At 38.6% G+C, this 25,142-nt stretch overlaps 1 protein-coding gene and 1 pseudogene across 2 annotated transcripts in view; both read left to right on the forward strand.

Moving 5' to 3' along the window:
- METTL16 (methyltransferase 16, RNA N6-adenosine) overlaps positions 1-25,142 on the forward strand; it is a 71,433-nt gene that overhangs the window by 37,651 nt on the left and 8,640 nt on the right. For both annotated transcript variants that reach the window (XM_078437593.2, XM_078437594.2), the window contains exons 5-8: positions 664-779; positions 2,742-2,884; positions 21,659-21,728; positions 22,803-22,892. In XM_078437593.2, coding sequence (XP_078293719.1) covers positions 664-779; positions 2,742-2,884; positions 21,659-21,728; positions 22,803-22,892 — 419 coding nt within the window. The remainder of the gene's footprint in view (positions 1-663; positions 780-2,741; positions 2,885-21,658; positions 21,729-22,802; positions 22,893-25,142) is intronic.
- Positions 1,127-1,259, forward strand: LOC132676433 (U2 spliceosomal RNA; annotated as a pseudogene).

Consider the following 25,142-nt stretch of genomic DNA (forward strand, 5'->3'; position numbering starts at 1 on the left):
AGAGCTGTTCATTTTTTCTTTTTTTAATTAAAGAGAATTTATGTCACTTCCTGGAAGAACTAGACTTTTCTCACTAGTGTTAAACATATTATTCTAAGTGGAGATACTAATAATGTGTTCTTCATTTACCCATTCCTGTAGTACACATTACTCCAAAATCTAGCAACTTTAAAACAGTAAATATTTATGTCATGGTTCGTATGGGCCGAAAATTTGGGCATGGCCTAGTTAGGTGGTTCTGTTTCAGTCTTTCATGAGGTTGTAGTCATCTGAAGGATTCACTGGGAGTAGAGATTTGCTTCCAAAAGCCATTCGCTTACATGGCTATTGATAGGAAGCCTTGGTTCGTTCATGTGGATCTTTCCTCTAGGCCAGTTGACTATCCTTATGGCATATCAGCTGGATTCTCTTAGTGCAGGTAATTCAAGAAATAGGGCAAGGAGGAAGACATTTTTCTTTCATGACATAGCCTCAGGAGTGACACCTTATCACTTCATCACATTCATTTTATTCAATAAAAGTGAGTCACTGGGTGCAGCCTATACTCAAGGAGAGGGATATTAAACTCCACCTCTTAAAGGAACTAGTGTCATAGAGTCTGTGGTCATATTTGAAAACTGCCAGTGCATTAAGAGTAGTTAACAGTTCTATATTTTCTCCTAGTGGTAAAAGTACCACAGAAGACACTCCTGATGGATGCTCTTAAAGAAGAATCTGAGATAATCTACGATTTTTGCATGTGCAACCCACCCTTTTTTGCAAATCAGTTGGAAGCCAAGGTAAAGTATCTTCTGCTTTAAAACAATTGAATATTTATCTAAGTTGTTGATGTTTGCAAAGATAAGAGCAAAGAACAACTTTTATTTTGGAGGCTGTATCAGGATGCTTCTGGTATCAAGCACCTGAAGAGTCAATTCAGATTGGCTTAATAAAGGAAGTTTATTGGCTTACATATCTGAGAAATCAGTATATTTATGTATATATGAACGTATATATGTTTATATACGTATTATACATATACATAACATATATAAGTATGCATGCCGTAAGTGTAAATTGGATTTTCCAAAGTGAACACTCCTGTGGAACCAGCATCCAGATGAAGAAATAGAGTACGACTAGCACTATCGCTTCTCGGCCTTTTGGCTAAGATCAAGTGTAGAGTACGACTAGCACTACAACTAAATTTTTTTTTATAACAGTTTTATTGATATAATTCACATGCCATACAATTCACTCACTTAAAGGGTAGAATTTAATTATTCTTCGTATATTCACAGAGTTTTGCAGCTATCACTGCAGTCAATTTTAGAACATTTTCCTCACTCCCCAACTCCTCCCTCTGCCACTAAGAAAAACCCCTCTCCATTAGTTACTGTCAGTTTCCCACAGCTCCTACAGTCCTAGGTAACCACCAGTGGACTTCCTGTTTTTATGGATTTGCCTGCTTTGGACATTTCATGTAAGTGGAATCGTATAATATGTGACTGATTCTTCTCACGAAGCAGAATATATTTTCAAGTTTCATCCATATTGTGGCATGTGTCAGTACTTAATTTCTTTTTATTGCCAAATAATATTTCATTGTATGGAAATACCATATTTTCCTTATCTATTGATGGACATTTGGGTTGTCTCTGCTTTTTGGTTGTTATGAATAATGCTACTGTGAGCATGCATGTACAAATGTTTGTGTAGGAGTGGAATTACTGGGTCATATGATCGCTGTGTTTAGTTGTTTGAGGAACTGCCAGACTTGTTTTCCAAAGTGGCTGCACCATTTTACATTCCACCAGCTCCAGTGTGTGAGGCTTCCAATTTCTAGTTTCTCCACGTCCTTGTCAACACTTTTGTCATATGTCCTCTTGATTATAGCCATCATAGTGGGTATGAAGTGCTATAAAGTGATATCCCATCTTGGTTTTGATGTTTATTTTCCCGGTGGCTAATTATGTTGAACATCTTTTCACATGTTTATTGATAACTTGTATATCTTCTTGGGAGAAATGCCAATTCAGATCCTTTACCCATTTAAAAATTGGATTATTTTTTAAAATTATTATTGTAAGAATTCTTTATTCCAATCACAAGTCCCTTATTAGATTTATTGTTTGCAGACATTTTCTCCTATTTTGTGGGATGTCTTTTCACTTTCTTGTTGGAATCCTTTGCAGCTCGGAAGTTTAATTTTGAGGAGTCCAATTTCTCTAAGAAACCATTGTGTAGGCCAAGGCCATGAAGATATACTCCTATGTTTTCTTCTAAGAGTTTTATAATTACACCTTTTATATTTAGATCTTTGATATGTTTGAGTTAATTTTTCAATTTGGTTTGTGGTAGGAGTGGATTAAATATTTAAATTTAAAAAATGAAACCCTAAGAGTACTAGAAGAAAACATAGTAAATATTTATATAATCTTTGGGTGGAATATTTTCTATACATGGTACCAAGACAAAACATAAAAAGTGACAGATTAGGCTATGTAAGAAAGGTAAAATTTTTGTTCGTTTAATCACAAAGATGGAAGGTAAAAGACCTTAGGGAAGAATATTAGTGTGAATGCAGTTGTTTAAGATGTAATATTACAATTGCTATATGATTTTTAAATCCTAGATCTACCGTGATGATTTGGAAACTAAAATTACATCTAAGCATTCTTATTTAGAACTAGATTACAGTCAAAGAGTTAGTCTTATGGTGTAAAAATTTTTCACCAGTTGTTGTTGTTGTTGTTGTGCAGGGAGTAAACTCTCGAAATCCTCGGAGACCTCCACCTAGTTCTGTAAATACGGGAGGTATCACAGAAATCATGGCAGAAGGAGGTGAATTAGAGTTTGTTAAAAGGATCATCCATGACAGTTTACAACTTAAAAAAAGATTAAGGTAAGTTAGTTATTACAACATGGGACTATTTTTTTCCTATGTAATTCTGAAAGAAACAACCTCATTTAGAGGAAATGTAATCACAGTAGCCTGAAGAATAAATAGATAAAAATGGAAATGGTTGCAGATCCTACAATCTGCAAAGACCCTGTTTCTGAGGATGCTCTCGTGGCCTTAATTGATTTGTGTTTCTTGTAATCATCTGCACTACATGGATAGAAAGGAAAATATCGTATGATTGTATTGCTCCCATTGGTACGATACTGTGGTGGAACAAAACTGATTCAAATATGGCTTTTGATTAGAAAACAGATGGGTTCAGATCTGTCCCATGAACCAGAATAAATTTGTTGCCTAGTCCTTGAAGCAATTTATGTTCTTGGAATCAGTCTCCCAAACAATGACAGATGTGAGGACATTGAGCTGTCAAGAACTTAATGAAGGGAAACTGAGATCACTAAGCAGTTCCAGAGGAGACTTAAAGCTATTCCTTTTTAAAAGCTAATTATTTCGGACAACACGCCTGTCATTAAGCAACATAAGGTACTCGAAAAGTGCTATTTGTCTCGCTTGACTTCTCACTCTGCCAAGTGTTGTTGAAATGATGGATAATGTGGTAGTTCAAAAGTAAAAGGTCTTTTAACCCTAGCATTTAGCTTTGGGATGTAGAGATGATTTTTTAAATTGTGATAAAATACGTATGACATACAATTTATAGGTATAGGTTTTGTTTTTTGTGTTCTTTTTTTTTTTTTTTAGAGCAAAAGAGAGCTTGTGCAAGTGGGGGAGGTGCAGAGGGAGGAAAAGAATCTTAGTAGGTTCCACGCTCAGTGTGGAGCCCAATGTGGGGCTCAGTCCCACCACCCTGCAATCATGACCTGAGCTGAAATCAAGATTCAGATGCTCAACTGACTGAGCCATCCAGACACCCCCAAAACTTACATTTTAACATAAAACTATACATTTTAAAGTGTATAGTTTAGGGGCACCTGGGTGGCTCAGTGGATTGAGTCTCCGACTTGGCTAAGGTCATGATCTCAACTCATGGGTTTGAGCTCCACATCAGGCTCTGTTCTGGAACCTGCTTTGGATTTTTGTCTTCCCCCTCTCTCTGCCCCTCCATCACTTGTGCTCTGTCTCTCTCTCTCAAAAATAAACATTAAAAAAAAATAAAGTGTATAGTTTAGTAGTGTTAAGTACATTTATATTGTAATGCAGCTAATCTCCAGAACTCTTTTTTGTAAAACTGAAACTCCCTACCCATTAAACTAAACAACAGTCCCTCTTTCCCCGCCTTTCACCCCAGCCTCTGGCAAACAGCATTCTTTGTCTCTATGAATTTGACTATTGTAGGGACTTTTTATAGTATTTGTCCTTTTGTGACTGGCTTCTTTCACTTAGCATAATGTCCTCAATGTTCATCCATGTTATAGCATGTGTCACAATTTCCTTCCTTTTTAAGGCTGAATAATATTGATATTCCATTGTATAGTATATACCACATTGTTTATTCATTTATCTGGTGATGGGCACTTGGGTTGTTTCTCTCTTTTATCTATTGTGAATAATGATGGTATGAACACAGGTGTGCAAGTATCTCGTAAGACCCTGCTTTTAATTCTTTTGGGTATAAACCCAGAGTGAAATTGCTGAATAAGGAAGACTTTTTTTCTCCTTCTTTTGGATTTATATGTGTTTAATGCTGCTTATCTTAGTAAAAGGCCAATTCCAAAACCAATGGATATCCTAATTTTTTAAATGTGAGTTTATAGATTTGTGGAAAGCGACTGGATTTTTGGGTGGTCTGCCTCTCAGAGGATTTATTTATACCTTGTTGAAGCCAAAGGTTAATAAGTTTCTGCTTTAAATTGATTTGTTCAAAGACAGACTAGGGTATAAAGAAGAAAGTGACTTAAGTTACACTGAGCATTGGGAAGAGTCTGAATGAGTAAAGTAAACTTAAGGTAACAGAGCACTGAAACTCATGAAAAGAGGTACACAGGGCCATGTAGCCATTTCAGAATCTGTCAGCTTTTGAGGGGATGGGAGCCAACCAGGGAAATGAGGAAAGTTGTTTTCAGTAGGTCTGTTACTGAAGTCCCACGTGAACTACAAAAATATGTTTTATAGGAACACCATTCTAAGAGAAATTGATCAATATGTTCCAGATCTGCCTATACCTGGCTCTGTGGCTGCCCCCAGATTGAATGAAAGGTACACGTTTGCTAAGAAGGATAAATTGCAAGAGTTCATCATACTTCTGGAGAGCTGACCATTTTGAGCTTGGTATCACAGATGGGAAACATTACCCATTTATGATTGATTTGAAAATAGGGTTCAGCAATCCTGTCCACTCTGTTAGGATTCATGCAGATTGAGAGGGATAATTAGGAAGAGAAGAACTCATTTTTACTGAAAAGAGAATAAAGCAGTGTGTTTTGAGAGTATTGCTCATAAATCTTGTTTATAATATCACATTGTTCCATGTTGACTTTTCATTTGTACATAGTACCAGTTCATGTCCTCCTACATATTTTTATAGTTGACATAATGTTTAAACCACTATGCAACTCTGAAAACTGTACGCACATATACCTTGGAGATACTGTGGGTTCAGTTCTAGACCACCGCAGTGAAGTGAATATCGTGATATTAAGCAAGTCAAATGAATTGTTTGGTTTCCTGGTACATATAAAAGTTACATGCACGTACAGCTATACTACAGTAAATGTTCAGCAGCATTATATTATATATTTTAAAAATGTATATACCTTAATTAAAAAATACTTGGTTGCTAAAAAATGCTGACTATGTGGGCATTTTCCCTCAACATCAGTGAGTTGTAATGTCTCCGCTGGTGGGGGCGATCTCAGTGTTGATGGCCACTGACTGTTGGTGGCTGAAGCTGGGGTGCTGTGTCAATTTCTTTAAATAAGAACAATGAAGTTTGCTGCATCAACTGACTCTTTCAAACAGTTTCTCTGTAGCATGTGATGTTGTCTGAAAGCATTCCACTCACAGCAGACTTTTAAAATTGGAGTCAATTCTCTCAAACCCTACCTCTGCTTACATACTAAGTTTATGGAATATTCTAAATCCTTTGTTGTCATTTCAACAATCTTCACAGCATCTTCCCCAGAAGTAGATTCCATCTCAAGAAACTACTTTCTTTACTCATCCACAAGAAGCATCTCCTCATCCATTCAAGGTTCACTTATGAGATTGCAGCAACTGAGTCCCATCTTCAAGTTCTACTTCTAATTCTGGTTCTTTTGCTGTTTCCACCACATCTTTGGCTACTTTCTCCACTGAAGTCTGGAACTCCTTAAAGTCATTCATGCAGGATGGAATCAACTTCTTTCCAAACTTCTGTTAATGTTGATATTGTGACCTCTTCCCGTGAATCCCAAATGTTCTTAGTGGCATCTGGAATGGTGAATCCTTTCCAGAAGGTTTTCTTTCTTTAAAAAAAAAAAAAAAAAAAAAAAAAAAATTAAGTTTATTAATTTCGAGAGAGACAAAGCAAATGAGTGGGGGAGGAACAGAGAGAGAAACCCAAGCAGGCTCTGCACTGTCAGCACAGAGCCTGATGCAGGGCTTGAACTCATGAAATGCGAGATCATGACCTGAGCCGAAACCAAGAGTCAGATCCTTAACCAACTGAGCCACCCAGGCTCCCCCAAAAGGTTTTCAATATACTTTGCCCAGCTCCATGAGAGGAATCACTGTCTGTGGCAGCTATAGCCTTATGAAAGGTATTTTCTTAAATGTAAGATTTGAAAGTCCTTAATACTTCTTGGTCCATGGGCTCCAGAATGGATGTTATGTTAGTAGGCATGAAAACATTTATCTCATTGTGTGTCTCCATCAGGGCTCTTGGATGATGAGGTGCATTGTCAGTGAGCAGCAGGATTTTGAAAAGAATCTTTTTTTTTCTGAGCAGTAGGTCTCAACAGTGGGGTTAAAATAGTCAGTAAACTATGTTATAAACATTGTGCTGTCATCCAGGCTTTGTTCCATTTATAGAGCTCAAGCAGGGTAAATTTAGCATAATTCTTAAGGGCCGTAGGATTTTCTGAATGTTCAGTGAGCATTGGCTTCAACTTAAATCACCAGCTGCATTAGCCCCTTACAAGAGGATCAGCCTGTCCTTTAAAGCTCTCTAGCTATGAAAGTCCTAGATGATATCTTGTTTCAATATAAGGCTGTTTCATCTACATGGAAATCTGTTGTCTAATGTAGCCACCTTCATTCATTATGTTAGCTAGATCTTCAGGATAACTTGCTGCCGCTTCTGCATCAACACTTGGCTGCTTCACCTTACAGTTGTGTGTTATGGGGATGGCTTCTTTCCTTAAGCCTCGTGAAGGAGCCTCTGCTAGCTTCAGGCTTTGCTTCTGCAGCTTCATTACCTTTCGCAACCTTCATAGAATTGAAGAGAAATTCTGGATTAGTTCTGGATTAGCCTTCGGTTTAGGAGAATGTTGCGGCTGGTGTGATCTTCTGTCCCGACCGCTAAAACTCTCTCTCTGTCAGCAGTAACCCTGTTTGCTTTCTTATTATTCATGAGTTCACTTGAGTAGCACTTCTGCTTTCCTTCAAGAACTTGTTTTTACAACTTGGCTGACAGTCACAGAAGGCCTAGCTTTTGGCCTGTCTTGGCTTTCGACAGGCTTTCTTCACTAAGCTTAATCATCTCTAGCTTTTGATTTACAGTGAGAGATGTGGACCCTCCTTTCACTTGAACACTTAGAGACCCTTGTTAGGGTTATTAATTAGCCTAATTTCGATATCATAGTGTCTCAGGGAATAGGAAGGAGAGGGAAAGAGACGGGGGAACAGTGGTTGGTGGAGCAGTCAGAGCACACACAAGTTACTGGTTAAGTTCACCATCTTACATGGGTGCGACTCGTGGCACCTCAGAACATTTACAATCGTACCAACACAGATCATCATAGCAAATACTGTAATAATGAAAAAGTTTGAAATATTGGGAGAATTCGCAAAAAGTGACAGACACAAAATGAGCGATGGTGGTGGGGAAAATGATGCCAATAGAGTTGCTCAATGCAGGATTGCCACAAACTTCAATTTGTAAAAAAAACACAGTTATCTATGAAGTGCAGTAAAGGGAGGCATGCTAAAATGAGGTGTACCTGTATTTTGAAGCTCTGAAAAATAAGGGATTAAAAACAAGTATTTTAACCTTACCATCTGCTTCTTACCCATCTAGAATTTTTTTCTTATTCCTGAAAAAGTGTAGGAACTCAGCAGGGTTTTTAACATTATGGAGTTAAATTTGTTGCACTGATCTCCGTGATGGCACTCAAGATCCCTCACCTCCCTCTTACGATTCATGCCTCACCTAAGTCATGCACAGCAGCACCTGCAGTTTTATTTTGTATCTTAAAGGATTTTGCAGCTGGGACGCCTTTGGGAGGTAAAGGTATCCAGTATCTTAGTTTTACAGATTAGAAACTTGGGACCCAGATATCCTGATTTCTAGTCTAGTAGCCTGCAGCATACAGCATACAGTCCCAGCGTACAGTTGGACTTCTAAGTAGACAGCCTTTTTGTTGTTGATGAAGAAGTTGCAAATGCTTTTCAGCCTTACCTTTCATTTTTGTGCCTGTGACTTAAGCTTACTTAATACCGTTGTCTTTTGGGGGTGCCTGGGTGGCTCAGTTGGTTAAGTGGCCACTTCAGCTGAGGCCATGATGTCTCGGTTCGTGAGTTTAGGCCCCGCGTTGGGCTCTCTGCTGACAGCTCGGAGCCTGGAGCCTGCTTCGGATTCTGTTTCCCTCTTTCTCTACCCCTCTCCCACTTGTTCTGTCTCTCAAAAATAAATGAAACGTTAAAAAGAAAATTTAAAAAAAGAACACTGTCTTTTTTAGAGACTCACCCAACCTTCTAAATAGATCAGTAGATATATTTACAGATCTATTTATAATCAGTTTCACTTGATCAGACTCCTTATGACCTGAATTTCAGTCTTGTAATTCATTGCTTATTAGGTCTGTAGTTCATTCCTTTTATGGCAATTATTTTATGATTTTTCAGGAATCAGAGATCTGTATCTCACAAAGTTCCAACTTAATACTGGTTTCACCACTTTTCCTCTTCATGCTTTTTCCTTTCTGTTCCCTACTCCCTGCCAGATGGTGGATACTTCCTGGGTTTGTATATATAGTCCGTATATTTGGTGATGGGCAACAAATTGAATAATCTGTGCCTTTTTTTTTTTTTAAGTTTATTTATTTGTTTTGAGAGAGAAAGAATGTGAGGTGGGGACAGGCAGAGAGAGGGGGAGAGAATCTCAAGCAGCCTCCATGCTGCGGCACAGAGTCCGACGCAGTGCCCGAACCCATGAAACTGTGAGACCATGACCTGAGCTCTAATCAAGAGTCAGATGCCCAACCACTTGAGCCACCCAGGTACCCCTGTGCCTTTTGAATGTGATTCTTTAATCACATTCTTTTTTTTATTTTTTTTTTCAACGTTTTTTATTTATTTTTGGGACAGAGAGAGACAGACAGAGCATGAACGGGGGACGGGCAGAGAGAGAGGGAGACACAGAATCTGAAACAGGCTCCAGGCTCCGAGCCATCAGCCCAGAGCCTGACGTGGGGCTCGAACTCACAGACCGCGAGATCGTGACCTGGCTGAAGTCGGACGCTTAACCGACTGCGCCACCCAGGTGCCCCTTTAATCACATTCTTAATCACCAAACATAAACTTGGTTTTTTATTGGTAAATGGGATAATAATAGCTACTTTAGATCTCATAGGGTGGTCATAGAATTAAATGAACACATATTTGATATAAAGAATATTAAATAGGATCATTTTAACTCGACCGACTGTTCTAGGAGTTCAGTAGATTTACATACTGGTCCACTATGTTGAAAGAAAATGTTACAAATAACTTTGTTACGTTATTTTAATAAAAAAGCCCCTCCCCCTTCTTCTTTTTTTTTTTTTGGTAAAGTAGATGCTAGTATAGTTATGGGGTACTATAAATAATAATTGCAGGGTACAATTGTAGATTTTATCCCTGAGCCTTTAGTTAATTCTTCAGCTGAAAGATTCCCAACTTTGGAGATAATACCTCCTGTAGCTGTTCAGAGAATGAAGAGAAATTACATATGAATATACATGTAGACTGAAGTGCTATCTAAATGTTAGATGTTCCTATTATTTGTGATTTTATCTCTTAAACAATATAATCACACAGAAAATTAGCAAATGGAGAAAACATTGATCTCAGCACTTTGACGCAGCTATTGGCTTATTTTGGGTGCATTTCCTACCAGTTCCCCCTTTTTTTATTCCTGTGGTTATAATCATAAATACCACTAATTTTGTTTTCTGCTCTTGATTTTTTTTTCATTCTGTGTTTCTTTGTGGCTAATGGTATGTGCATAGCAGTAATTTTAAATAGCTTGAAAACAGTCCACAATTAACTAATTCCTTATTATTGGGCACTATATTCTTTTTTTCAGTGTTACAAAGAACATACCACTTCTCATTTGTTACTGAACCTCCACAGATACAGCTAATGAATCTGTAACGTGGGTGGCTATCTTTGACCTCTGATTTCATCTTTGTTTTTTTTTTTTTAATGTTTATTTATTTTTGAGACAGAGAGAGACAGAGCATGAATGGGGGAGGGTCAGAGAGAGAGGGAGACACAGAATCCGAAGCAGGTTCCAGGCTCCGAGCTGTCAGCACAGAGCCTGACATGGGGCTTGAACTCACGGATAGCGAGATCATGACCTGAGCCGAAGTCGGACGCTCAACCGACTGAGCCACCCAGGCGCCCCTCTGATTTCATCTTTGATTGGGACCCATCATAGGGTTGCCGATGAGTAAAAGGGTTTCTTGGGTGTCATTAGAAAGAAATGTACCCCTTGCTCCAGTGTACCAACTCACTACACAGATACAGAAGGTAGGGATGTATTGGGGATCAGATAATATACCAGCCTGTTCTCCAGTAGAAGACGATTTTCTCAGTTAAAAACCTAAAATGTATGTCTTAGTTTTGAGCTCCACAGGAAGTAGGTACTGGTATTTTGATTTTTTACTTCCTGCTAAGGTAGGTAGAGAATTAAGCAGCCTGAAAGATAAGGGGCTACTTTTTTTTAATGAATTAGATTATGTGCTTCTCATAACCTTAGTTTAGGTATCATGCATACATGCGTTGTTACATTCTCTTTCAAGTTTTAAGGGGGCAGAGCCTCATTGATTGGTGACTACTCTAAGGTCTTAGGGAGAAAAGGTTGAATCCAGTGGTTCATGCCGTGACAAGCTAGCTGTATCAGCTTTCATAGCATATCTACCTATAGTAGGTAGTCACTGGTTAGTGCTACTTTCAATAGTCGAAGTAGAGAGTTGTTAAAATCAACAAGCATGTATTTTTAGTACATCAGGCAGTTATAAAAAGGAATACCAAAGAATGAAAAGCCTTGGTCCCACTACCTTGGAGAATCTTATTGCAGTATTTCTTGTACTTGTAAAAATGTATGTGAATCATTAAAGCTACTTTTTAAGAAGAACGGAAGATAAAAGTATTCTTAGTCATGTAGATTTGTAATGTGCGGTAGTTTAAATGATAAATTTTGAGATCAGGTGGACATTAGGGCTGTTCTGCATGTCGAGGGGCATTTATTCTGGTAATTCAATATAGGCAGCGAAATGTTAGGTTCCACAACTAGGGAAATTTTTAGACTATGCTCATGTCCACTTTACATGCCAAACTTCTGCTTGTGTCTGTTTTTCTGTATTACGCTTTAGTTTAAGGTTTGGTGTTTTAAAAAGTTTTAAAATAACCAGTCCCCACTAAAAAGAACCAGTAGGGGCACCTGGGTGGTTCAGTTGGTTAAGCATCTGACTTCAGCTCAGGTCATGATCTCATGATTTGTGAGTTCAAGCCCTGCGTCAGGCTGTGTGTTGACAGTTCAGGGCCTGGAGCCCCTGCCTTAGATTCTGTGTCTCCCTCTCTCTCTGCCCCTCCCCATTCATGCTTGCTCTCGCTCTCTCGCTCTCTCTCTCTCCCTCTCTCAAAAGTAAATAAACATTAAAAAAATGTTTTTAACAAAAAACATAAATAAAAAGAACCAGGCGCCTTGGAGAAATGGGTGATTCCACTGCTAGGTAAGTATAAGTTTAAGAAGAGCCTGGAATATTTTATGGTATCAAAAAGTAAGGAAGTGTTCAAAAAATGACCTGTCAGAAGCATACAAGAGCTAGCCCAAGCCAAATCTCAGACAATACGATTTCAAAATAAATAATGATAATAATTGATTTTAACCTATTAAATAAAATAAGCAGATGAAATACATAAAGGGGATAGAGGAAAAGTTCTTTGTCACAGTATCCCAACTAGTACATGCAGAAGGAGCAATAAAGTGAGAAAAATCACCATTTTGTCATCATTATTGTAATAATTGATTCATGGAAAATCAACAATGGAAAATTCGAGGAGGGACAGGATGTTAACAATTTCAGAGTATCTCCCCACAGATGACTTACAATCACAAAGAAATAACGGTAACATTACAGTAGAGAAGCCTGGGGGACGCCGCCTTAAGCAGGTAATCACCTTCTGATGTGCTGCACCCAGGACACTACAGCACCCTGTGCTCTTCATGCCCAGCGTGTATAACTTGAACCTAACTCTGAGGAAACTCCAGACAAACCGATTGGAGGGGTTTTGTAAAACATTTCTTCAGAAATAGAAAGGTCATGAAAGTTACAAAAACAAACAAAAAAAGGGCTGAGGAACTGTTGCAGATTGAAGGAGACTAAAGAGACTTGACACATAAATGAAATGCAGGATCTTAGATCTTGCATCAGGGGAGAAAATTGCCATGAAGGACATTATTGGGATAATTGGTGAAATTTGAAAATGGGCTGTATTCCAGATAATAGTATTGTATGAGTGTTAAATTTTCTCAATTTGATAATTGTTCTGTAGTTATGAAGGAGAAGGTCCTTGTTTTTAAAATGTGCATGCCAAAATATTAAGAGTTAAAGGGGCATGATGATGACTGTAGCTAACACTCAAATATTGAAAACAAAACAAAACACACATACCGAACAAGCAAATGGAGAAAATGTTGATTGATGAATCTGGGTGAAGAGTATACTGGAATCATTTGTACTAATTTTGCAACTCTTCTGTATGTTTGAAATTATTTCAGAATACTTTTTCTTGAAGCTGCTATCTCAGAGGAATTACTAAATGTTGTAATGAGTACAGTGTTACTTGCATCATTAAAATAGTATAATGGGTTCAAAGTCTCCTGGGTAGCTAGATCTTCCTTTTGTTCATCTTTTTTCTACTTGCATTTTGATTAGTTGTCACAAGATGTTTGTGAGAGTAGCTAGGATCTAATGCGTAGGCATTTCTTAAAGTGAAGTCAGCTCAGAATTTTTTTTTAATACATGCTATAACTTTGTCCTATAAGAAATAGAAGTGTTTCAGGAAACAGTTAAGTATACTGATGAGATTAAATCTTAGATTCACAAGTCTAGTATTCAGTTTACAGCAGGGTTAAAAGAAATATGCACTCTGCCAAGTGTATGTTAACTACCGATGACATATTTAACCATAACAAGCCTTACTTATCTAAATATTTGCTTCCCTTCATCTCCTGAGGAAATTTAGAATATCTTTGATTTGTCTCTGTTCTGGACTGTTTCTTGGTTTCTGGTGACTCTGATCTAATCTGTTCAGGAATGGTAATCTTAAAGGAAAGGTCTTCACCTATTTTATACTGTTACTATTTGAGCACTAATTGCTCTTGATTTCTTTTTTTGTATCTTGTTCCTAAAATACCAAAGGCTTTTAATTCCTGGTTAATGATTTCTCCATTTATATACTGTCTTCTTAAAGGGAGCATATTGTTTTTGTCCTAAACATTTTAAAACCACCAAATGAAATTGATTGTGCTCTAAGTAAATTTACCCAGGTTTGTTTAAAATGGTTTAGGTAAAACAATTATTTCTTTGTATTTTCAAAGGAGAAAATGATTGACTAAACAAAATAGGGGCAGTCACCTGTTGTTGAGCCCACAAACAATGAAAACAAAATAGTAGTGCATACTATTTCTAGAGCAGTATAATGGTATTTCTCATACTTCTGTAAACATTAAGATTTTCATTTATATTATTTAATGTATTAAGTTGGAACCATATGAAATGGCCACTGTATTTACGATATAAAGCCGGATACAAAAACATTCTGTGCCTGCATTTATATCAAAGTCTAAAGAGGCAAAATTATTAAGACAGAATGCCCAGGGGTCACTGGAGGCTGGGGTAGGATGGGAAAAGACTGCGAAGGGGCACAAGGAAACTTTTTAGGGTGCTGTAAATGTTCTATATCTTTTTTTAAAAAAAATTTTATGTTTATTCATTTTTGAAAGACAGAGACAGAGCACAAGCAGGGGTGGGGCGGAGAGAGAAGGAGACACAGAATTTGAAGCAGGCTCCAAGCTCTGAGCTGTCAGCACAGAGCCTGACACGGGGCTTGAACTCACAAACCGCGAGATCGAGACCTGAGCTGAAGTCAGACGCTCAACTGACTGAGCCACCCAGGTGCCCCTAAATGTTCTATATCTTGATTGTGATGGTGGTATTGTACGCATTTGTCAAAATTCACTGAACTACATACTTAAAATTAGATTTAAAAAAAGGCGTGCCTGTGGGAATGCAAGCTGGTGCAGCCACTCTGGAAAACAGTTTGGAGGTTCCTCAAAAAATTAATAATAGAACTATCCTAGACTCAGCAATTACACTACTAGGTATTTATCCAAGGGATACAGGTGTGCTGTTTTGAAGGGACATATGCACCCCAGTGTTTATAGCAGCACTATCAACAATAGCCAGAGTATGGAAAGAGCCCAAATGCCCATCGATGGATGAATGGATAAAGATGTGGTGTGTGTGTGTGTGTGTGTATATATCTATATAGATATATATAGATAGATATACACATACACAATGGAGTATTGGCAATCAAAAAGAATGAAATCTTGCTATTTGCAACTACGTGGATGGAATTGGAGGGTATTATGCTAAGTGAAATTAGAGAAAGACAAAAATCATATGACGTCTCTCATATGAGGATTTTAAGAGACAAAAACAGATGAACATAAGTGAAGGGAAACAAAAATAATATAAAAACAGGGAGAGGGATGAAACAGAAGAGACTCTTAAATATGGAAAACAAACAGAGGCTTACTGGAGGGGGTGTGGGAGGGGAGATGGGCTAAATGGGTAAGGGGCACTAAGGAATCTACTCCTGAAATCATTGTTGCACTATATGCTAATTTGGATGTAAATTTAAAAAAAATAATAAAAAAAATAATCTAACACACAGAAAAAAGGGGGGGGGGGTGCCTGGGTGGCTCAGTCAAGTGTCCCAACTCTTGATCTCAGCTCAGGTCTTGCTCTCAGGGTCATGAGTTGAAGCCCCACATTGGGCTCTGCACTGGGCGTGAAACCTACTTAAGAAAAAAATAAAATAGGGGCACCTAGGTGGCTCAGTCAGTTAGGTGGCTGACTTCAGCTCAGGTCATGATCTCCTGGTCCATGGGTTCGAGCCCCGCGCTGGGCTCTGTACTGACAGCTCAAAGCCTGGAGCCTGCTTCCGATTCTGTGTCTCCCTCTCTCTCTGCCCCTCCCCTGCTTGCAGTCTGCTTCTCTGTCTCTCAAAAATAAATAAAAACATTTAAAAAATAAAATAGGAAAATTTTACTGTATACAAGTTAAATCCCAATAAAGCTGATGTAAATGTAAAAATTCCCTTCGTGTCCCTTCTGTTTTTGTTGTCATTCATTTATACTTATGTATATTCATACATAATCAAAGCATACATAATTAAATATGTTGTTGGTGATTTTTTTAAATGTTTATTTCTTTATTTTGAGAGAGAGGGAGAGAGAGAATCCCAAGCAGGCTCCACACTGTCAGTGCAGAGCCCAGTGCGGGGCTGGATCCCACTAACCACGAGATCATGACCTGAGCCAAAATCGAGTTGGATGCTTAATTGACTAAGCCACCCAGGTGCCCATGGTATTGTTATTTTTAACAAACTGTTACCTGTTGGCTTAATTAAGAATTTTAAAAGTTTTAGGGTATCTGGATGGCTCAGTCGGTTAAGCGTCTAACTCTTGATTTTGGCTCAAGTCATGATCTCAGTTTGTGGAATCAAGCCCTACTTCGGGTTCTATGCAGACAGTGTGGACCCTGCTTGAGATTCTCCCTCCCTGTCTCTGCCCCTCCCATGCTTGTGTGTGCTTGCTCTAAATAAATAAATAAATAAATAAACAAACATTAAAAATTTTTAGAAAAAGAATTTTAAAAGTTTTGATTTTTTTTTTCAACTTCCACTTATTTTCTCCCTTGTTCTTCATTTTATATAGATCTGAGTTTCTGACTGATATAATTATCCTTCTTGTAAGGCCTTGCAAATGTTAAAGAGAAGTTCTCTAGAGAAGGAACTGACAATAAATTCCCTCAATTTCTGTTTGTCTGAGAAAGTCTTATTTCACCTTCACTTTTGAAGGATAATGTTGCAGAGTACAGAATTCTAGCTAGGTTGGTGGGTTTTTTCCTCTCAACATTTTAAACATTTCACTCTACTCTCGCATGGCTCCTTTTTTTTTTTTTTTTTTCTTTTTTTTCTTTTCTTAAGTTTCTTTCTTTATTTTGAGAGAGAGCTGGTGTGGGGAAGCAGAGAGAGAGAGGAAAGATAGAATCCCAAGCAGACTCCGTGCTGTCAGTGCAGAGCCCAGTGTAGGGCTCCATCTCACAAACCTGAGAGCCCCACACTGGGCTCCATCTCACAAACTGTGAGATCATGACCTGAGCTGAAACCAGGAGTCAGATGCTTAACTGACTGAGCCACCCAGGTGCCCCCCTGCGTTGTTTCCTAAGATGAGTTTGATGTAATTCTTTCTTTGTTCCTCTATAGATAATGTGGCTTTTTCCCTTTGGCTTCTTTTATTTTTTTTTTTTTTTTTTTTTTTCAACGTTTTTTATTTATTTTTGGGACAGAGAGAGACAGAGCATGAACGGGGGAGGGGCAGAGAGAGAGGGAGACACAGAATCGGAAACAGGCTCCAGGCTCCGAGCTGTCAGCCCAGAGCCCGACGCGGGGCTCGAACTCACGGACCGCGAGATCGTGACCTGGCTGAAGTCGGACGCTTAACCGACTGCGCCACCCAGGCGCCCCTCCCTTTGGCTTCTTTTAGAATTTTTTTCTTTATCTTTGGTTTTCCATATTTTGGAAATCTCATGCCTTAGTTGTAAATTGTGTGTGTGTGTGTGTGTGTGTGTGTGTGTGTGTGTGTGTGTGTGTGTGTTTCCTGTTCAGTGATCTCTTACCTTCCCAAATCTGTGGTTTGATGTCTGGCATTAATTTGGGGGAAATTCCCGGTCATTAGTGTTTCAAATGATTTTTCTGTGCCTTTCTGTCTTTTGTTTTTGGAATTCCAATTATACATATTTTACACCTTTTGTAGTTGTCCCACAGTTCCTGGATATTGTATTCTGTTTCCCTGCCCAGTACTTTTTCTCTTTACTTTTCAGTTTTAGCAGTTTTGCTGAGCTATCCTCACACTCAGAGATTCTTTCTTCATCTGTGTCCAGTCTCCTGATGAGCCCATCAAAGGCATTCTTCCTTTCCATTACAGAGGTTTTGACTTGTAGCATTTCTTTTTCATTTTCTTAGAATTTCCATTTCTGCTTACATTGCCCATCTGTTCTTACATGCTGTCTGTTTTATCCATTAGAGCCCTTAGTATCTTAATCATGGTTGTTTTCAATTCCTGGTCTCATAACTCCCACGTTCTTGCCATATGTGGTTCTGATGCTTGCTCTGTGTCTTCAAACTGTTTTTTGCCTTTTAGTATGTTTTGTTAGTTTTCTTAATAGAAACACATAATATACTGCGTAAAAGGAACTGCTGTAAGTAGACCTTTAGTAATGTGGTGGGTGAGGTGTGGAGAGAGGGGAGATATTCTATGGTGTGAATAGATCAGTCTTTTCGTGAGCCTGTCCCTCTGGATTGTGAACTTCACACTTGCTTCTCAGTCCCTCCTTACTCTCTTCCCCTCCACTCTGGTGGGACAGGATGGCTAGAGTAGGCTGGAGTTGGATGATGCCATTCCTCTATGTCAGTTAGGCTCTGATAATACCTTAACAGGTTAGGATCTGGTTAACTAGTTTCTCTTGAGGGCAGGCCTCATTAAGAACAGGATGCTCCAGAGGATTACTCCTTTTCCCTGCTGGAAGCACAGAGAATTTTTCTCCCATATTCACTGTGAGAACCTAGTCAAGCTCTTGGACGTAAAATTGATAAAAGTTTTGGGGTCCTGATGACAGAGTCCTCCTGGGTTTTTTCTCTCTCAGACCTGTCCCTGCTGAGTCTCCAGCAATTTGTCAGCTGCAGTTCAGTTTCCCTACCTCAGCACTGATTCCCATGGAGGTTTTGCTCCGGGATTTTTGTTCTGGTGAGTTGTGATTCTTTGTATTTGCCTGTTGGTTTCTCTAATTTTAGAGTCAGTGGTTTCCCCTGTGAATAGTTGCTTCTGTGATGGATATAGGAAGAGTTAATTTTTTAGTTGGTTCAGCCTTTTACTTAAACAGTGTGGCAACTTCCAGCTTCTTAACATGTTGGACTAGAAACTAGAAGTCTCCCTATGTATTTTTATCTGTTTATTAATCTTAACTGAGTTGTAGGAGTTCCTTATATATATTGAATACAAGTCTTTTATAGGATGTATTTTGCAAGTATTTCCTCCCAGTCTGTGGTCTGCCTTTTTATTTTTATAACCATGTTTTTTGAAGAGCAAGCCTTGGGTACCTTTGTTTAATCACCTGATCATAGGGCACTCCTGGGTGGCTCAGTCAGTTAAGCATCTAACTTTAGCTCGGGTCATGATCTCGCAGTTTGTGAGTTCGAGCCCTGCATCGGGCTCTGTGCTGACAGCTCGGAGCCTGGATCTTGCTTTGGATTCTGAGTCTCCTTCTCTCTCTGCCCCTCCCCTGCTCTCTCTCTGTCTCGCAAAAATAAATAAACTGTTAAAAAAAAAAAAAAAAGTTTTTTAAAAATCACCTGATCATATAAGTGAGTCTGTTTCTGGACTATATTCCATTGTCTTGATCTGTATGTCTATATTTATGCCATTACCATATTGTCTTGATTATCGGAGCTTTATACTAAGTCTTGAATTCAAGTGGTGTAAGCCCTCCAGTTTTGTTCTTTTCCAAAAAAAATTGTTTTGGATATTTGAATTCTTTTCTCTTTTTTTTAAAGAAAAAACTTTTTAAAAGCTTTTTCATTTATTTACTTTGAGAGAGGGTGCATGAGCATATACCAGGGAGGGACGGAGAGGAGGGGTAGAGAATCCCAAGCAGGCTCTGCTGTCAGCACAGAGCCTGATGGAGTGCTCAATCCCATGAACCATGAGATCACGACCTGAAAACTGTGATTCTCTTACTGTTTTCTAGTCTAATTAGTTATTACAGCCTGAGACCATATTTTGTATTATTCTAATCCTTTAAAAGTGTTCTAAGACTTGTGGGTCCTGGCTGGCTCAGTCAGTAAGGCTGTGGCTTTTGATCCCAGGGTTGTAAGTTTGAACCCCATGTTGCATGAAGAGATAGATTACTTAAAAATAAAATCTTTTTTTACAAAAGTGTCTCCAGCCTCTCTGTACTTTTAAGATTTTCTCTTTATCTCTGATTTTCAGTAATTTAAATATTTTTTTAATATTTATTTACTTTTGAGAGAAAGAGGGAGAGAGAGCGTGTATGTGTGTGAGTAGGGAAAGGGCAGAGAGAGAGAGGGAGACATAGAATCCAAAGCAGGCTCCAGGCTCTGAGCTGTCTGCAAAGAGCCCAACTCAGGGCTTGAACTCATGAACCGTGAGATCATGACCTGAGCCAAAGTCCGTCGCTTAACAGACCGAGCCACCCAGGCTCCCCTGATTTTCAGTGATTTAATTGTGAGGTACCCTGATAGCATTTTCCTTATGTTTCTTCTTTGTGGGGTTCATTGGACTTTGTGTGTGTAGACTTATAATTTTTTTCAATTTTGGAAAAAATTGGCCCTTTTTTCAAATATTTTTTTGTCTCTTCTTCCCTTTTCTGAAATGCCACTTATGTGTATTGCTTGATACTGTCCCACAGGTCATAGGTGCTATGTGTATTTTTTTTCCCCATGTGCTTTATTTTGGGTAGTTTCTATTGCTATGTATTCAGGTTCACAGGTCTTTTCTTTTGCAGAATCTCATATGTTGTTAATCCTGTCCAGTGAAATTTTAATTCTAGGTATCATAATTTTCATGTCTAGAAGTTCTATTTGGTTGGTTTTGATATCTTCCTTTATACTCTGTACTATGTCCATGTTTTGTCGTGGAGCATATTTCTAAGAGCTGTTTTAATGTCATCATCTGCTAACTTCATCATCTCTCATTTCTTGATCTGTTTCTAATAATTGATTTTTTTTTTATCCTGGTTGTAAGTCATTTTCCTGCCCCCCCCCCCTTTTTTTTCCTGCCTGTTTTAATGTCTGGTCATTTTTGGTTGGATGCTACATATTGCAAATCTTATGTTTTGGGGTGCTGCGTTTCATTGTGTTCCTTTAAAGAGTGTTGGATTTTGTTCTGATGTTTACTTAAGTTATCTGTAATCACTTTGGTCCTTTTGAGTCTTGCTTTTAATTTTAAGCTTCATTAGAGTAAAGATAGAATGGCCTCTAGCCCCATTACAAAGCAGCATCCTTTCTAGGACTCTACCAGATGCCCTTTTATTAACAAGGGTTTTTTGCTTTGGCCAGTAGAACTACAAACTAGTCCAGCTCTGTCTGGACTCTAGGAATTGTTCAGCTAACTGCTTTCTGGGAATTCTTTCCCTAGCCTCACAGAGTTCCACCTCACACACATGCAGATCATTATTCTGCAGAATATTCCAGGGAACTCTTCTGCAGATGGCCATAATTCTCTATGCACCTCCTTCCTTTCTTGTATTTTGCCCTTCAGATTCTTACTGTGTGGGCTTCTGAAATCCATCTCTCCCTCATTAATTCAGCAAGATTATTGGGATCTGTTTCATGACCTTTCCCTGCATTGCTGCTTGGAAAATTTCCTTCAGGCAGTAAGCTCTGGCAATTATGGGGCTCACCTCATCTCTCTGAGATCATAGGTCTTCACTGTAGTTGTCCAATGTCTGAAAAACAATTGTTGCATATATTTTGTCAAGTTTCCTAGTTGCTTGTGATGGAAGGCATAGTAGTTAATCCTTCATAGGCTAAATTCTATTCTTTTACCTTTTAACCAGTTCACTCCATCTTCTCCCCACTCCTTCTAGATTTGTATTTACTATAGAAGAAATTGACTTCATGTTCTTTTGAAACACTAATATAATATCCTTTAATTATTTGCAGGTTAAGCCATCTCAAAATACAGGTTCATGCCAGATTTTATAATTTCTGTTAAAATGGTATAGGTGGTGTTTTGGAGAGGCTAAGTGGGTTTTTTTGTTGTTGTTGTTGTTGTTTTTTTTGTTTTGTTTTGGGCTTGTTTTCATTTGTTAGGTTTGTTTTTTTCCTAAATACATGATGTATAATTTTTGTTATTGTCACTTAGAACTTAACTCAGAATTTTTTACGACTGTTCTCATTTTGTTCGCTTGAGAAATACTTAATTAAAAAATGTAACCATATGAAACAGTGTTTTACTTCTGCTTTTTTTTTCCCCCCTAGGTGGTACAGCTGTATGCTGGGGAAAAAATGCAGCTTGGCTCCTCTAAAGGAAGAACTTCGCATACAAGGGGTAAAGCTTTATCATTGCTGTTCTGGTGTATCTACTTGTGATGGCAGAGTGTAGAATTTGCTTTTATACTTTAAAACTCTAAATTTGTTTTTTTGTTTGTTTATTTTTGAATTTTGTAATTCTGGGGCTAAAAGAGGCTTTTTATAAATTATTTTTATAAGGCCTTCTTTGACAATTATAACAGAGAAAAGATGGGGAAAACAGGATGAGAGCTCCCAGAAATGAAAAAAACCTGGTGCCATCTGCCACCGACGCCACATCGGATTCCTTTGTAATTACAGAAACTGAAGTCTACATAAGTTAAGGGGCTTGTTCTGGGTCACATGCCTAGTTATCAAAGATCAGCTATAACTAGAATGGTCTTCAATCGAGTGTGGTTTCCTTTATGGTACAATCCACATGAGTTCAGACCCTTGCTTCTGTTTTGAAAAGCAGGTGGCAAATTAATACTGCCCCCTGACTTCTCTCCCAGTTTATGAAGTTTTGGCACAAGTAAGCATGAGCCAGGTGAGTTTTCAGAGAAGGGGGTCAGATGTATGGTCAGTGGCAGAAACCAAGGTTCTGATTTCTGGTTTCTCTCTGACATTGTACTCATCCTGTTTTCCCTATCACACCTTTTCTTTGTTAAAATTGTAACAGCTGCAAAGTAATTTCATTTTTTTCCCATAAAATCCGATAGATAAAAGGGAGACTACATAGCTGTATCTAGCCAGGCTTTGGTGGCTCTCTTTCCTTAAAAAAGAAAGAAAAGATAACAACAACAACAACAAAAATATTTGAATCATTTACCAGTGGTTTTCTGAAGGAGCTGTGTTATTTTGGGTGTTTTGTATATTTGGACCTTCAAGCCAGAACTGTAAATTCTCTATAATGTTTTAGGAGAGGAAAACATCCACAACTTTGTTGAGAGATAATTTATTCATTGATTGTTAGATAACTGTGCGTAACTGGGGATAGTAGTGTTTGTTAACTGATAAAAAGAAAAACCAACACATAATTAACATGAGGCAGGAGCCAAAAACATATTGGTAGAATGACTTCAGTTTGATGAGATGACATGTTTCTTGGTTTCAGGTTCCTAAAGTCACCTACACTGAATTCTGTCAAGGCCGGACAATGAGATGGGCTTTAGCTTGGAGTTTTTATGATGATGTTACAGTGCCCGTAAGTAGAGACTTTGTTATAGCTTTTTCAAATGCCAGCACATGGTGGGTTTCAGTAGGTCATAAATAAATCTGTACTGTCTTGTTTCCCTCAAGTTTGCCCTAGATGCTTATGTCAGAATGGGAAGTGTTACAAAATAAGGCACAGTCCTATAAGGCTGACTGGTGACCATGGAGCCTTTCTCTATGGGTTTGGGCAGCACCGTGAGTCTTGTTTAGCAAATATAAATGAATTAGAAATGCGTCTTTTGGGAATTAAAAATTTAGATCATATAACCTGTAGAAATACCTTGCAGGTATAATTATTCTGTTGGCTATTCCTTTAGAATTGAAATTGAAGTCTGTTTATTTTTCTTTATTATTGATACGCTTTCTTTCATAGGGTAGCTGTCTCTTGGGGTTATGGGTGAATACAGAAATTGCCATTTTGTGTTGCAGGCTTTTGATGTGTAACACTTAGGGATTATTCCAGTAAAGGGTTCTGTCTTAGCTTTAAGAGTACCACTAGAATATTGATCAGTTTTGAAGCTGGGTATAGGTTATTATCCTAGGCTCTCTACTTTGCATATGCCTAAGCTTGAACATTTTCTGGAATAGAACGTTTTAACAAATGATTTGTTCCACAAATTTCTCTGTCCTTTGTGCTATTATATGTAAAGCAAAAATACTTCTAAAGTGGTTAGACTGAGTAATTTTTCTGGGCTGCACTGAGAGGTGGTAATAGGAAAGCATCTGTTCTCACATTTCCTTCACAAGAGTGATCAGCCTTGTTACCTGGAGTCTCCTGTCTTAAGTTTATGCACACATTGCTGGGCACTGTGCCCCTTCTTCCCATAGTAATTATGGAGGCCTAGTACCTGGTCTTTCAGGTCTGCGATCCCCTATCCATACAATAGGCTTATTATGGGTGCTCCTTTCCCAAAGTCTTGATTGCTCTTGGTCTTTCAAGTCTTAAATGTTGCTGTATCTGTGAGCCTCTTCCCCTTCTCTCCTAGGACAGAGGAGTACAGGGGACAATTTGCAGATGTTTCTGTATACATGGGCTCAGATTTAAAACTGAGTCTGTCCTCCATGTACTCTGCTACTAGGTGTGCTGCTGGGTTGAAATAAGTGTCCCAGTCAAGTTTAAATGGCCTATCCTGTGGAAGCCTATGCCTCCCTCTGTACAATGCAATATAGAGAGACTAGAGGTTAGTGTTTGAAATGTTCACTGTTTTGTTTTTGTTTAAGTTTATTTATTTTGAGAGAGAGAGAGAGAGTGTGTGTGTGTGTGTGTGTGTGCACGCGCACACAAGCTGGGGAGGGGCAGAGAGAGAGGGAGAAAGAATCCCAAGCAGGCTCTGAGCTGCTCAGAGAAATCAAGAGTCAGACGCTTAACTGAGCCACCTAGGTGCCCCTGAAATGTTCACTGTTTATTATTATTTATTTTCTAATGTTTATGTTTGAGAGAGAGAGCACATGTGCGCATGAATGGAGGAGGGGCAGAGAGAGAGGGAGACAGAGAATTGGAAGCAGGCCCCAGGCTCTGAGCTGTCAGCACAGAGCTTGACGTGGGGCTCAAACTCACAAACTGTAAGATCATGACCTGAGCTGAAATCAGATGCTTAACCAACTGAGCCACCCAGGCGCCCCAAGATGTTCACTATTTAAAAAGATGTCTCTGGGTTTTTGTTTTGTTTTTTTTTTTTACCTCCCTGACAGATTATTCTTTCTGTCATTTTCTAGAATATTGGGGCTTTCACACCAAATGGTTAAAATCATTAGTAATGCCCTAGATTGTCCCTGCACAGACACTGGGTTATCCCTGTGCAGATATTAACAGTTGCAGGAAGATGGAACTGTATCTGTTTCCAGATGATTTCTCTTTAACCTGCTTCCCACATTTGTTGGCACTACAGGTGGAAGAGCTTATAATGGGCTCTGGGCACATTCCATGCCATCTCAGAACCCAGAGTCCCCTTTGCCCTCTTGGATTAGTAGCTGTCTCAGATGAAAATATCAAAGGGCACTATGTTTCTGTGTTAGCAAAATCAGCTTATTTTGAAAAGGATCCTTCTCCCTCCCTGTCTTTTAGGCCATCCTTGAGCTCTGTTCATAGCTTCAACCATCAAAGAATGCCTTTTGCAAAGGGCCTCAGGTTCTCCCATACCAGAATACTCCTCCCACCCCACCGCTCTCCTCAACCCAAAGCTGTTAATAACATGTTCCCAAGTGTTCCATTAGGTGCACTTAAACCACTACAGGGAAAATG

This window comes from Panthera onca, chromosome E1 (assembly GCF_046562875.1).
Source record: "Panthera onca isolate mPanOnc1 chromosome E1, mPanOnc1 haplotype 2, whole genome shotgun sequence".
NCBI lineage: Eukaryota > Metazoa > Chordata > Mammalia > Carnivora > Felidae > Panthera > Panthera onca.